Below are 13130 nucleotides of genomic sequence, written 5' to 3' on the forward strand. Positions count from 1 at the left end.
CCTTATTTTTCAGGAAATTATTTATCAATTTTATGATCACTGTCTTAAAATGGCACTTTTAAACATTATTTTGAATGACCTTTTTTCCTGCAAATTCTTCCTGTTAAATAATTCAACTATTTGATACATTTACTCCCAAACTGTTACCAAGGTTTGAAACAGCTTCCAAATTAGCAAATCAGCAAGATGAGGAATCTCTCTAGTGAAGTCAACCATAAAAAAATTCGTCTTCCTCAGGCACAGTGCTATCCTTACTGTACAAGTCTACTAAATGTTTCACTATACAGCTCTTTTATTTATCAGATTTGAAATATAATACCTATTGAGACCTTGGCAATATCCTATATCAGGATTTCTCCATGAAAATGCCAGAAGGACATTTCTTAGCTTCTGGATCCCTTCAGAAGTGGGGGAAGAGTAATGCTTGTTGTTTGGCAAAGTTCGCAAGAGATCCAGCTCTATTTGTTTGGATGCAGGATTCTGTTTTTCAAGGGCATTCTGAAGCAGGGTTTGGAAATATCCAGGATCAGTGCTGTCCTTGCATTTTTTAATGTGGAGGTTGATGCACCACTTCCACATCTTGGAACGATGTTCATGCGGGATTCCAGAGCGGATAAGGGTCTTCAGTTCTGGACAGCATATCATCTCCCTGTTCATTGTGCTTGCAAAATAGTTTTCCCATTTTACCCCTGTAGAAATCTCCTGGTTTTCAGTGAGAGAAATGGATTTCAGATCTAAGGCTCGCACCTTTGCTACTAATTTCTCTTCCTCATCGTCTTCTGGGACTGTCTGAAACCCATAAATATCATGTTCACTGTAAAGAGAAAAAAAAAAAAAAAGAATATGATTTCTACAAAAAGTTTGCAGTCTGGTATGTTCTAAGGAAATTCCAAATAGTCATTCTTAAGTTACTTTGGCAATAGTTTATATAGCAATATCCTTAAAACCATGCCAGAGCTTTCATACTATTTTAATAAAGTGTTAAAATTCCCTATTCAGTTTATTACAAAATATATTTTACTTTTTGAACCATTCTGTATTCAAAGGCTGCATCTACATTTGGAATTAATGTTATGTAAGTCACTGCAAGGAGTTTAAGCCACAGAATTATGGGTCAACCATGTTGCATTAATATCTGGAATAGTTAAATGTATTGGATAATTTTGCCAATATTTAATTTGATACCAAATTATTTAATATAATTGAAACAAAGTATTGTGCTTACAAGGCCTGTTATGTGATTTCACCGATATAAGTATGCTATTTATTCATGAAGGAAAGTAAACTAGAAATTAAAAAAAAAAATTACCACTATCAAATTTTCATATGCAAATATCTTTGGCCCAGCAATACACATCAGTCAAGAAGCCTAGGATATAAGTGTACTGTTCAGAGGGGAAAGGGAGGCTGAGAAAACATTGTATATTCATTCTCCTAAAGTACTTTTAGGATACTTAAGACTTTACAATATATATGAAATTTCATATCTGAAATCCATTCTCCTCCAAATACAGACTGGATGCCCTCAAAATTAGCCTAAGGTTTACCTGACAAGGAAAGGTTTAAAGAAAGCTTGTTCTGGATGCTCACTGCTGTCCACTTTCAAAGCATCTTCAAGCAAACGAGTAATGACATCACGAGCAGGGCTCTGTTCCTCAGAGCAAACAGGATTCTTCATTTCTTGAAGCAAGATCAAGTATTTACTTTCTATCTGACAAAGTTTGGCTTCCAGGCTAGCACACTGTAGAGAATAACATGCCAAATTACTGTACTAATTTGAAACACAAATACATGTCGCACTAAGTATTTCTAAACATCTGGTTCAAAATTCACACAGCCTAAAGATCAAAAGGATACAAATCTATAACCTGAAAATAGTTCATTTTCCGTTCCTATTTTTACATGCCCAGAATGCACAAAATGACTCAAACATTTGAACAAACATTCTGAAATGGATTTTATTTTATTATACCGTTTATGATAGCAAATACTATAATTAAATGCTGCATACTCAGACTGGAATGGATCTTTACAGTCACAACTTACTAGTCGGGGAGGGAGAGGGTGTCTTATTTTGGGCTGAGTTGTCATATGCCAAGTATCATCACAAAGGTGATTTTTTGGGGGGGTTGCGGGAGGAGGAGGGCACTTTGAACAAAATCCATTCAGCCACTGGTGTGTGATATGAGTGGTAGCACCAATCTTTTATACTCTTACAATTTAAATACAACTGACATTTTAAAAATGTAAGATTGTGTGTGCGTGTAGTCCTCAAAGTTTGATAGATATTGGTTATATATCTTCAAAATTATAAAATGTTTCAACATTCCTTGCTTTCACTCTCCACATACAGACTCCTCTAGAGTCCAGAAATTATGATCCTGCACCTCCATGCCAAAAACCTAGCCCCACACATACTTATATCATCCAGGCCTGGCTACAACTTCATGGAATTCACATATGAAACATACAAAAACGCACTCCACGCCTGAACATGTCCTGCTCAAACAGTATATCCACATACATAAACATACCTAATTAGCCCCAAGCAAATAATAACTTGACCACATTCATTCAAATACCCTACTCATCTGTACACAAATGTGCTCCAAATCTACATACACTGACACAGGCTACAAAAAAAATTTATTCACTCTTCCCACTCACTAAAGCTTACTGTACTCAATGTGACATATTTAGTGTACTGTTGTACATGACAATACAGTCTCATCCTTAACTGCATTTCCTGACTTGTGTGTCCTGAAAAAGCAAAATGTTGCAATCTTAATGTTGCATGAAATATTCTGTGCTCATAAATTAAGACTGCCGTTTTTAATTCACTGGTAATGTCAAGTCATATAAAACTCTGAGAAATCATTCATGCAGCAAGATTAAATAGATTGTAACAAGCACAGTGGCATTCATCAGAGAGTCGCCATACAAAACATATCTAAACAGTTCCATTTCTACTGTAGAGTGGAGTTTCTTGGGCAGATTTACAAATGAAATTGCAACACAATGGAATATAAACAGCGTGTGTGTGGGGAATAAGTCATGCCCACATTACCATGTGTCACTCTTCAAGAAAACTGAGAAATAAAACTTTTTAAAAGACAATGGATTTAAGGAGCTGTGCAGTTCTGAGTGTTGAAAGGATCATTTTCACTGTTTAAACATTTCTCCAATATCTATTTTAGATATTTTCAAACAGAAGTGGAACCCTTCAAGTATAGCAAAACTGGGTTAATCTGACCTTTGCATTCAAGTCTCTCTCCCTTGTTTCTGCATTTCTTCGTAGAGCAGAAAGTTCCAAAATCTCCTTATTTAAAAATTTATTCTGGGTTTTGTAACCCTGAAGATTGTCCTGTTAATAAAAATAAAAATTGAAGTTTACCATCTATAGATATTGACATTTAAACTTCTACTTGACAACATACAGTAGAATATAGGACAAGCAGTCACTATTAGATCTTGACTTGACCTGAAGAAAAGCTCTGTGTAGTTCAAAAGTTTGTCTCTCTCACCAACAGAAGCTGGTCCAATAACAGATTCTACCTTGCCCATCTTGTCTCGCTATTAGATCTTGTCAGTTAAATATCACTACCAAACCACATAATATTATTTTCTAGTCTTGCACAAAAAAAGCCAAACTTACATTGCCAGTACAAATCTCCAGGAATAGGTTCAATCAATTGGTATCATACATATGATTACTTCAAAGGCTATGTCCACGATGCAGAAATACACATATCTAGCAAAAAGCTCTCTCACTTTAACCTGTCTAAACCCTGACCTCCAGAGCTTGAAGTTATGTGGTGAGTGAGAGAAAGATGGTACTTTTCAAACAAACAATCATCTCTTGCTACTCCCACATCTTCAACATTCCTCATCTGCTACATCCACTTCTGTTAGTAGATAAAATACTATTTGCTTATTCATTTCTGTAGTTTAATCCCTTATTATCCAGAATTCCTTATGCTCTGATGTAGGAAGTTGCGGATGAAATGACAAAAAGGGATTTTCCCTTTGAAAGTTTTATTTAAATAGGAACACAATCATATTCCAAATTGTTTTGGAGTAGAGTAATTATCCAAAGGCAAGCAAGCTTAAATGGTAGTTTACCAAAAATACAAATTTTGTTTGAACCCAGACGCCAATATCCTATAAAACTGTGAAAGGAGTTAGGGGAGAAAGTAGGTCACTAGCAATAGGGTCAGCACTATTAATTCTGACTTTATTGCTGGTCTATTCCTCCTTTTACGTCTAAGTCACCTTTCCGTCATTTTACATTGGTCTTTTATTTCCCCCCCTTATTCCTTTTAATCTCATTTATGTTTACCATCTGTTCTTTGTTTCTGACTCTTCTTTTTACATCCTTGTTTTCTCTCTACCCCCTATTTTTTCTCCGGTATTCCTGATTACTTCTCAAGGTATTCTTCCTCCATAGCAATTACTGTATTCACAGGCGCCGACTTTCCAAAGTGCCCGGGGCGGGGGGGAGGGGGAAGGGGTGCTCAACCCCAGTTCACCCCAGGTCATGCCCCCACTCCACCCCTTCCCTCAAGGCTCCGCTCCGCCTTTTCCTGCCCCCTCCCCTGAGCGCGATGCATCCTCGCTCCTCCCACGCCTTCTGAATGCAGCGAAACAGCTGATTGCAGCAGGCAGGAGGTGCAGGGAGGGAGGGGGAGGTGCTGGGGGCGAATTGATGGGGGGCTGCCGGTGGGTGCCCCCGGGGGTCCTCCAGCCCTGAAGCACCCATGGAGTCAGCGCCTATGACTGTATTACTGAAAACACAATATACTGTACTACAGCAGAGTGGACCAGCTCAACACTTTAGTGGCTATGGATTATATTGTCCTGCAGGGAGCAAAGTGTAGATCCCAAGCTCCACTGGGAAGAGAAAAAAAATCTCATGGGTGAGAGTATTCTAGAGCAATGCTGAAGGTTCTAGTGATCTCCTACACAGGATGGCCTATTGTGAAGCATTTTTGAGAACTAGGGATTCCTCTACCCCAACGGAGAGACACACTGCTCTTACTTTTAGTCTGTCCAGCTCCTGTAGTTCCTTGTTAAAAGAGGATAACATGGAAGAATTTGCTGTTCCACTTTGGGAGGATGGATTGTCCTCACATTCACTGAGCTCACGAGAGAGTTTCATGATCACTTCATCTTTGGCTTGAATTGTTTCCATTAACATACCCAGCTGCTCATTGAGTTCTCCAACTTTGCATTTCAGATTCTTTACTTCCTGCTGGAGACTATCTTTTTCCAGATTTAGCTTTTCAAGCTGGTTGTTGAGACCCAAAATCTGATCATCTTTTTGGTGTAGCAGCTCTAATTTGTCTTTTGGAACCCTGTCACAAAGATGGCTTGCAAAGTATTTATCGTACTGGGAAGACCGGACTGTCTGCTGCAAGAGTCGCACAAGTTCCTGAAAAGAGTAAAGTAAAGTGAGAGTGGAGAAAAGGCAGGAGACATTACAGCCTAAGAATATAATTATGTAAAACGAAAGAAAAAAAGACTTGGAATATTACATGAAGTAACAAGTGCAAATGGAATAAAGTCAGTGGGTTTTTGGAGGCCACTGAAGCAAAGAACAATAATTCTAAGTGGGTACATACACCTGGCACACCATTAACTGATGTATGTATTAAGCTATATTATGTGTCAGGCTTGCAGAAAGCAGTGTCAGCTGTGGCCCATTAGGTAGCTGAAGAGTGGAACTGAGCTCATTAAGAGGAAGCTCTAATAGGCTATACATTTCAATAGGATGTAATGGGGCTGTACTTCTGGGATAGAGGAATGGAACTCCTCCCCTAAACTAAGATGAAGGGTAGAGCCTGGGATTGAGACTAGTGTTCTCTCCTGGGGGCCCAGTGAAGATGGATCTGGAAGTTCACAGTGGTTTGAAGAAACATGTAGATGTGTCTAGGTTGAACCAGGGCCTCACGACAGTGGAGATACTGGTGGATTATTTTGTTCCCTAGAATAAAACAGGATACAGCAGAGAGAACTGTGCCTATAAGCCTACCTATCAAGCCTGAGATCCTTGGAGGCATTTGGAGCAACCCTATGGATTTCGAGAGATAGGTTTCCCATGTAACAGGAAAGCCAGACTCTCTTTTCTTCATCCTCCCCTGGGGTTTATCACCTTTCTTTGGGTATTTTATTCCAAAGAGCCTGCTGAAGGGAACAGTTGGAGCCCTAACCCAGCTGGAAAACCTCAAGTCTCTTACAAGAGTGCTCTGCACAATCAAGGAACCAATGCTGAATTGACTGGTCAGAGATGAGGTCACTGATAACCTAATGGGTATCAGCATATCACATCATCACCTGGGGTTGGTAGTCAATAAGGAAGTGGATGCTAAGAGAATCTATCAGTATTCAGTGTTGACTCCAGGCTTGATTATTTTAACTCATATCTAGGAATGAATGTACATACCCTAAAAAACTTTCGACTGCTACAAAATGCAGACTGTTTAATCATGTAAGTTACTGTGAACACACCCTTCTGGCGCTCAGCTCCCAAAGAACCCAGTTCGACATATCTGTCCTGATATTCAAAGCTCTCTGCTAGATTAGCCCTAGCTTTCTTTAAGATAATAATTCTTGGCTATGGAAGAAGTAGCTATGACAGGTATGTTCTATTGGACCAATGAAACTATCAACCAACTGGGAGGAGACCGGTGAGTGTAGAAGTAAGAATTCTCACAGGAGCTGGATCTAGAATAGGGAATTCACTCCTACGAGAGGACTGACTGCTTTCCACAAGTAAATGTGGAACTCATTTAAATTTAGTTAGCTTTCCCCTCAATAAGGTCACACAGGAAAATTCAAAACATAATCTAATAAAGTTGGAAAGAAACAGAGTTGTTTCTACTAGCTTTAAATACGTGGAAAACACTCATTTACTACAACAATAGGGGCTATGCAAGTACCTACACAGTGTGTGGATCAGTACTTAAAGTTGCTGGTCTAAGCCTTGTACCATGCTCTATCAAACCCTGTTGGTGATACAGACTGTATCCAAATTAGGCATAAATGCTTGTTTTTCTCTAATGTGATTAGGAAAGAGATGGATCTCAAACATGAGAAGTTCTCTGAGGGAGAACAAAGGGGGACTGCAGATACAGGGGGTGAATAGTCTTTAATTCCCTGCAGACATACTCTGGAAAGCTGGTTTCAATGGGTAAATAAGGGAGGATATAAAAGCCAAAAGAGCAGTTACTGAACCCTATGCAACCTAAAGACTTTTCCATCTCTTGGTACTCTGTTTTGAGATTTTCAAATGCACAGGTACATTTAGCATTGGTGTTTGTAGTTTAAAAGGGTGGATTTACTCTCACTTGTGGACAGGCCTGACAATGCTGTGCTTGTCCTTCTTGTGTGAATTACCTTTTGGCTCGACAAATCTTTCTTTAGCCTTTCCAACTCTTCTTGCTGGCTTTGAAACTTCAGTTGCATTTCAGAAGCTAGTTTGTTGCCATTCCCAGAATTCCATTCAACTGGAGATGTGTCACTGCTATTCCGATTTTTGCTTGATCCAATCATTTCTTTCAATGGACGTCTTGCTTTGTATGGAATACGGCCAAAATCAAATGGAAAGGCTGAACTAGTCACTCCTGTGTAAAACAATTTGTTCTAGAGGTTTCAATGCATTCAAAAAGTTTCTTTATAAAATATATGTCTGCATTTGCTCATTAAAATTAGACTTATACCAAAGTTTAAACACACCCAACACATCGTTGTTGAGTATGACTCATTTTCCAAGTTGCTTCCTTTGACATCTCTTTTGGCATTAAAGGTCTTTTTTTAGAGAGACCATGAATGTGAGACTGAGGAAATACGCTTGACTAATTAAATAGAATTTTACATACTCACTACAAAAAATGAAAGACTTTCCAAGCCACCAAGTTTACTTTGCCATGGAAGCAAACTACAGTTAACTGCTAAGATTTCTTCTGTTTTAAACAACTATGGCCCTAACCTTAAAATCAGACCCAACAGGCAGCCACACCTGTGCAGCACCATTTAAGCTACTAGCGTTCTCCATAGGTGTGAGGGTCCTCCTGAATGGAGCAGATTGCAGGGATGAGTGCCTTTGTTTAGACAGAAGGATGCTATCTCCTACATTAACTAATGCTTCAGGACAACCAAAGAGCTCTAAAGAGTTGTGCAAATTTTCATGAAGTTACTCCAAAAACTTATGACTATAAGATTTAATCAAAGCATAGATACATTTCTCACCCATTATACCCCTCCCTCGTCAAGTAGCAGCAACCAGGATGTTGCTTCATTCACTTTGGATGAAGAGTGACACCTCTGAAGTCTGAAGCCAGTGACTTCCCTGAGTGGCTGGCTCTACATAAGATTATAACCAAAGATCTTGACTCTTTCCTTCCCTCTTGTAGCCCTGCGTCTCAACAACAAAACAAAGACACGCCTGCCCACGGAGTCAAATACAAGAGATCTCTCGTATACCTTTGTTACATGCACCACAGAATACAGTACTATGGACAAACCGCTGTTTGAACCTTGAATACATCACAAGGAGATAATTTCATGTGCAAAGGAATGGTTGTACATACAAAGATTTGGTTTGCAAACAAATGACTGAATTCTTGTTATATTTTCGGAAGATACAGCTAACAGTGTGGTATATTAACAGAAAAACAATGGTACCTTTGTTTCCTTCTGATGCATGTTTCCGCCTTTCTTCCAGTGCCATTGACTCCTCTAAGTCCTTTTGGGTTGGATCTAACATCTCCCACTCTTCGCTGGTATAAAACACACTCTTACGATTTTCACTGTTTCCTTTTCCAGATCTTAAGGAAGACATTGAATTTCTGTGGAATAAAGAAAATAATCACAGTGATGCCATTTTCTCTCTTGAGGGGGGAGTATATTTTTTTAAATTTACCTTTTTAGTCACATCTTATGAAAATCACCTTTTTAGTCACATCTTATATGTACACCTTATGAAAATCACCCAAACAACATACACTTTCAAAACACATCAATGAATCCTCTTTGTTAAACAGAGCTTAAATTAACAAAACCAATGCTAAATAAAATGCAAACAAAAACCAAGTAGTTGTGTCCTGTAATACCTACCATCAGTATTTAAGCACTGATCATAACATATTCAAGGGCCAGGAGAGTGGCTTTGCTGCAGCACGTGGTACTGTGAGGCAAATGACCAAAATACATGAGATCGCTATGGTCTCTCTCTCCTGGCCCTGCTCTATCCATTTGTTTTGGCAGTGAAACATTTGGTTTTTCTGGGGAGTGGGGCTTTGTTTTTTTTGTTTTTAATCTATTTATTTAAATAGTTCTTTATTTTAAATTTAGGGTAAACAACTGCTAAGCGTTAAACAGAATAGGGAGTATGCAGGTCAAAAGGCTACTGTATATTATCATATCACAAACTGAATTAACATAAAATTGGGGTAATCCAAAAGCGGAATCTATTGTAGTTACACAGATGTTGAGGAGAGAATCTCCATGCTAGTTAGAATGCTGCCAAGCTATTTGCAAGGGACTTGCAAAGGCAATCTCTAGGCTCCAATCTGACAGTTTTGTAGGAAGCTTAACCTATTTTTCATATGAGTAAAAGATTTTATGCTATAGAAGCACTGTAGTCACAAAGGCCTAAACCAACACTGCATATCAATATATTTGTGCACTTCAGACAGATCTGAACATTGCATCTCAAGTCTCTTTCTAAATGTAGCACCGCTACATTTAAGGATCAGTTAACTTGTCAAATACAAGTATGTTTAATCTCCAGCCTTTAAGGATGGAGGCCCCATCTTCACCCTTTCTTGGAAGCAGCTCACCTCCCGTTTATGGGAAAGTAATTGACTTACAATGCGTATTTGACCATACAGGTGTCTCACTATTGAGACTATTTGCTGGCTTGACCCAGTGCTTCCCTAAAGTTTTACAGGAAATCTGTCATCTGAGCTAAGTGATCTGATACACTATACATATCACAATACCATGATTCCAAATAATTTGGTTCAATTAAGCAGTCTGATAATGATCATTTTGATACAGTTTTTTTAAACCACAATGTAATCCTTCATAAAGCAAGGAACATCTGATTTGCAAACTTGGCTGGGATTTGATTATGTATTCAGTAATCTTTTCACGGCTATTCTTTCTGTGTATGTAGGACTACACAATCCACATGGGAAAGTGAGCCAGTTATTTCTAAGTCACTGGTTCAGATCCAGCCCCGGTCCTTAGACAGACATCTACAAAGTCTGTGTGGAGTGAATGTGGCAGTCTCCGACTAGTTTCTGGTGAACAAGAATCCATATCACAAAACTCACAGACATCTCTCTAGGAATTCTCAGTATAGAAGCAAAGGATTGAGCTAAAGCCCACTTCATCGGATGCATAGAATGGAACATATAGTAAGGAGATATATGTTCCATTCTATGCATCCGAAGAAGTGGGCTGTAGCCCACGAAAGCTTATGCTCAAATAAATTTGTTAGTCTCTAAGGTGCCACAAGTACTCCTGTTCTTTTTGCAGATACAGACTAACACGGCTGCTACTCTGGAACCTATGTTTATTTAGAAAGAGTAATGAGGCAAGAGAAACAATAATAAGCAAAAGGTACTTGAGAATGTTTTTCAAATATTCCCCATGAGGGCAAGTATCATCATAGTTGGTGTTCAATTTCTACATGTACTTTTCATAAGGACTTTGTTTGCTGACTCTTTGAGGATTGAGGATTAAGTATGTGCTATTGGACTACAAATTAAGAATAGAGAGTAGCTGGTTGAATTCCTTTATAATATGTATTTAAATAATTAAATACAGCATACTTCCCCCCAGCCCCTCCCATTACTGAAATTTATGTAAAGCAATAGTACCACAGGACTTTAGGTTTACAGAGCTACAACAGCAAACCAAGGTAGTTTATTCTTTTAAATAATATTTTAATTATATATAGTTACACAAAATCTGTGAAAATTCAAAATGATCTACTGGCTCATTCTATATTATGAAATCCCATCATATGATTAGGTAACTCAGGGGTTAGTACAGTACATCCTTTTAAACAAGCAAGACTCTACATAAACAAATGAGGCTGCAGGAACTGTCAGCATAAGAAGGAAGGACTATTCAGCTCTGAACATTTATCTGATCCAATTAGTTTTTGGTGGCTTTAATTGTTGAAAGCTGATTTAAAATGAAAGCAACTTCCAGCTTAGGCAAGTGCAATTAACGTGCACATATAGTACATTCTTTATATGAAACATACTCTCTTCACTTCCCTCTTGTTATTTCTTTACTGTTGCTTAGGGCATATGCAGATATTACAACAAGCCCTTGCTGTCAAGCAGATGTTAACCATATGTTAAAGCTCTACACAAAGAACCACTGTGATGAAATTGTGCTGCATAGCTAAAGAAGCAAGAATGGTCTTGTGTTTAAGACACTGACCTAGGGGACTCAGCAAGTATGGGCTCCCAGCACTGCCACAGACTTCCTCTGAAACCTTGGATAAATCCCTTCATCTCCTTGCCTCGGTTCACTTTCTGTACTATAGAGTTAACAGTAATTCCAAATTCACATCCATGAAAAACGCGTCACGGACCATGAAATCTGGTCTCCCCGCCATGAAAACTGGCCTTTTGTGCGCTTTTACCCTATACTATACAGATTTCATGGGGGAAGACTGGTGTTTCTTAAATTGGGGGTCCTGACCCAAAAAGGAGTTACAGAAGGGTCCCAAGATTATTTTAGTGTGGTCATGGTATTGCCACCCTTACTTCTGCGCTGCCTTCAGAGCTGAGTGGCCGGAGAGCAGCAGCTATTGGCCAGGCACCCAGCTCTGAAGGCAGCTCCCCACCAGCAGCAGTGCAGAAGTAAGGGTGGCAATACCATACCATGCCACCCTTATTTCTGCCCTGCTACCTTCAGAGCTGAGCTCCCAGCCAGCAGCCACCGCTCTCCAGCTGCTCAGCTGTGAATGCAGTGCTGCAGCCAGAAGCGCAGAAGTACCGCAACCCTCCCTACCACTTCTTTTGGGTCAGGACCCCTACAATTACAATACCGTGAAATTTCAGATTTAAGTAGCTGAAACCATGAAATTTATGATTTTTATAATCCCATGACTGTGAAATTGACCAAAATGGATTGTGAGTTTGGTAGGGCCCTACTAATAGTGTGTTGCAAGAATTAATTAATCCATCTTTGTATAAGGCACACAGATACTAAGGTGCTGAAAACCACAATATGACCTATACAAATAAATAAAATTGCTTAAAGTTTAGATACTATCCTTCCCATTCCTCAACTATATTAGCTCTGCATCTTGGGTATTTCTAGGTTGTCTATCACGTCAATAGCCTGCTTAGCCATCATTAACTATTATATTACAGTAAAACTCAATTCTAATCAGGTGAAAAACTGATTTTTATTTGTATTTTAAGTTTATGATTATGAAGATGTCATTAACTACCCCTTAAGGATCGGATTCCGTAAGCACTCTATAAGCAGAAATTGCTTCAGCTAATCAGAGTTCTATCTTACATACAAAAAACTATGTTAAAAGAACATTAAGATTGCAAAGTCCAGCACTCAAAAGTTAGGAAGTTTAAATAAGGTTGCCTGTGCAACTTTCATTTGGGTCCCTCATGCATATGCATTATGATATAGTCTTTACTTACATGATCACATACTATATTTTTCCCCACAGGACGCCACCTTATTCAGTGTACTGAATCGACAGTGCTCAGTTAATGAGCAGCTCTACAATATTTTCTTTTATCCTCATTATTCAATGCATGGGCCTAGACCTTATTTACTGCACACTATTCAAACCCTGCTCTGAAGACAGAATTTCCTCATGGGCTTTTCCATGGTGCGCATCTCTATGGTATTGATACTTCAGAAACAATTAATTTATCTTCATGAAACCCTGTGAGAGGGAGGTTTATCCTCATTTTACAGGTGGGGAACTGAGACGCAGATATTAAGGTCAAAAGTAATCACTAATTTTGGATGTCCAACTTGAGATGGCTAGGATTGGATTTTCAAGAATTATAGAACACTTTATAAGTTCAAAGCATAGTTCCCAATGACTGCAGATGTAAGTGCTCAGCACTTCT

General features: G+C 38.8%; 1 protein-coding gene across 1 annotated transcript in view; it reads right to left on the reverse strand.

Annotated features, from left to right (window-relative positions):
• Positions 1-13130, reverse strand: part of TBC1D2B (TBC1 domain family member 2B) — a 59109-nt gene that overhangs the window by 14379 nt on the left and 31600 nt on the right. The window contains exons 4-9 of the mRNA XM_005294485.5: positions 8683-8846; positions 7396-7622; positions 5039-5431; positions 3254-3364; positions 1548-1741; positions 320-814 (exon numbers count right to left, since the gene is read on the reverse strand). Coding sequence (XP_005294542.2) covers positions 320-814; positions 1548-1741; positions 3254-3364; positions 5039-5431; positions 7396-7622; positions 8683-8846 — 1584 coding nt within the window. The remainder of the gene's footprint in view (positions 1-319; positions 815-1547; positions 1742-3253; positions 3365-5038; positions 5432-7395; positions 7623-8682; positions 8847-13130) is intronic.

The sequence above is a fragment of the Chrysemys picta genome, chromosome 10, assembly GCF_011386835.1.
Source record: "Chrysemys picta bellii isolate R12L10 chromosome 10, ASM1138683v2, whole genome shotgun sequence".
Lineage (NCBI taxonomy): Eukaryota > Metazoa > Chordata > Testudines > Emydidae > Chrysemys > Chrysemys picta.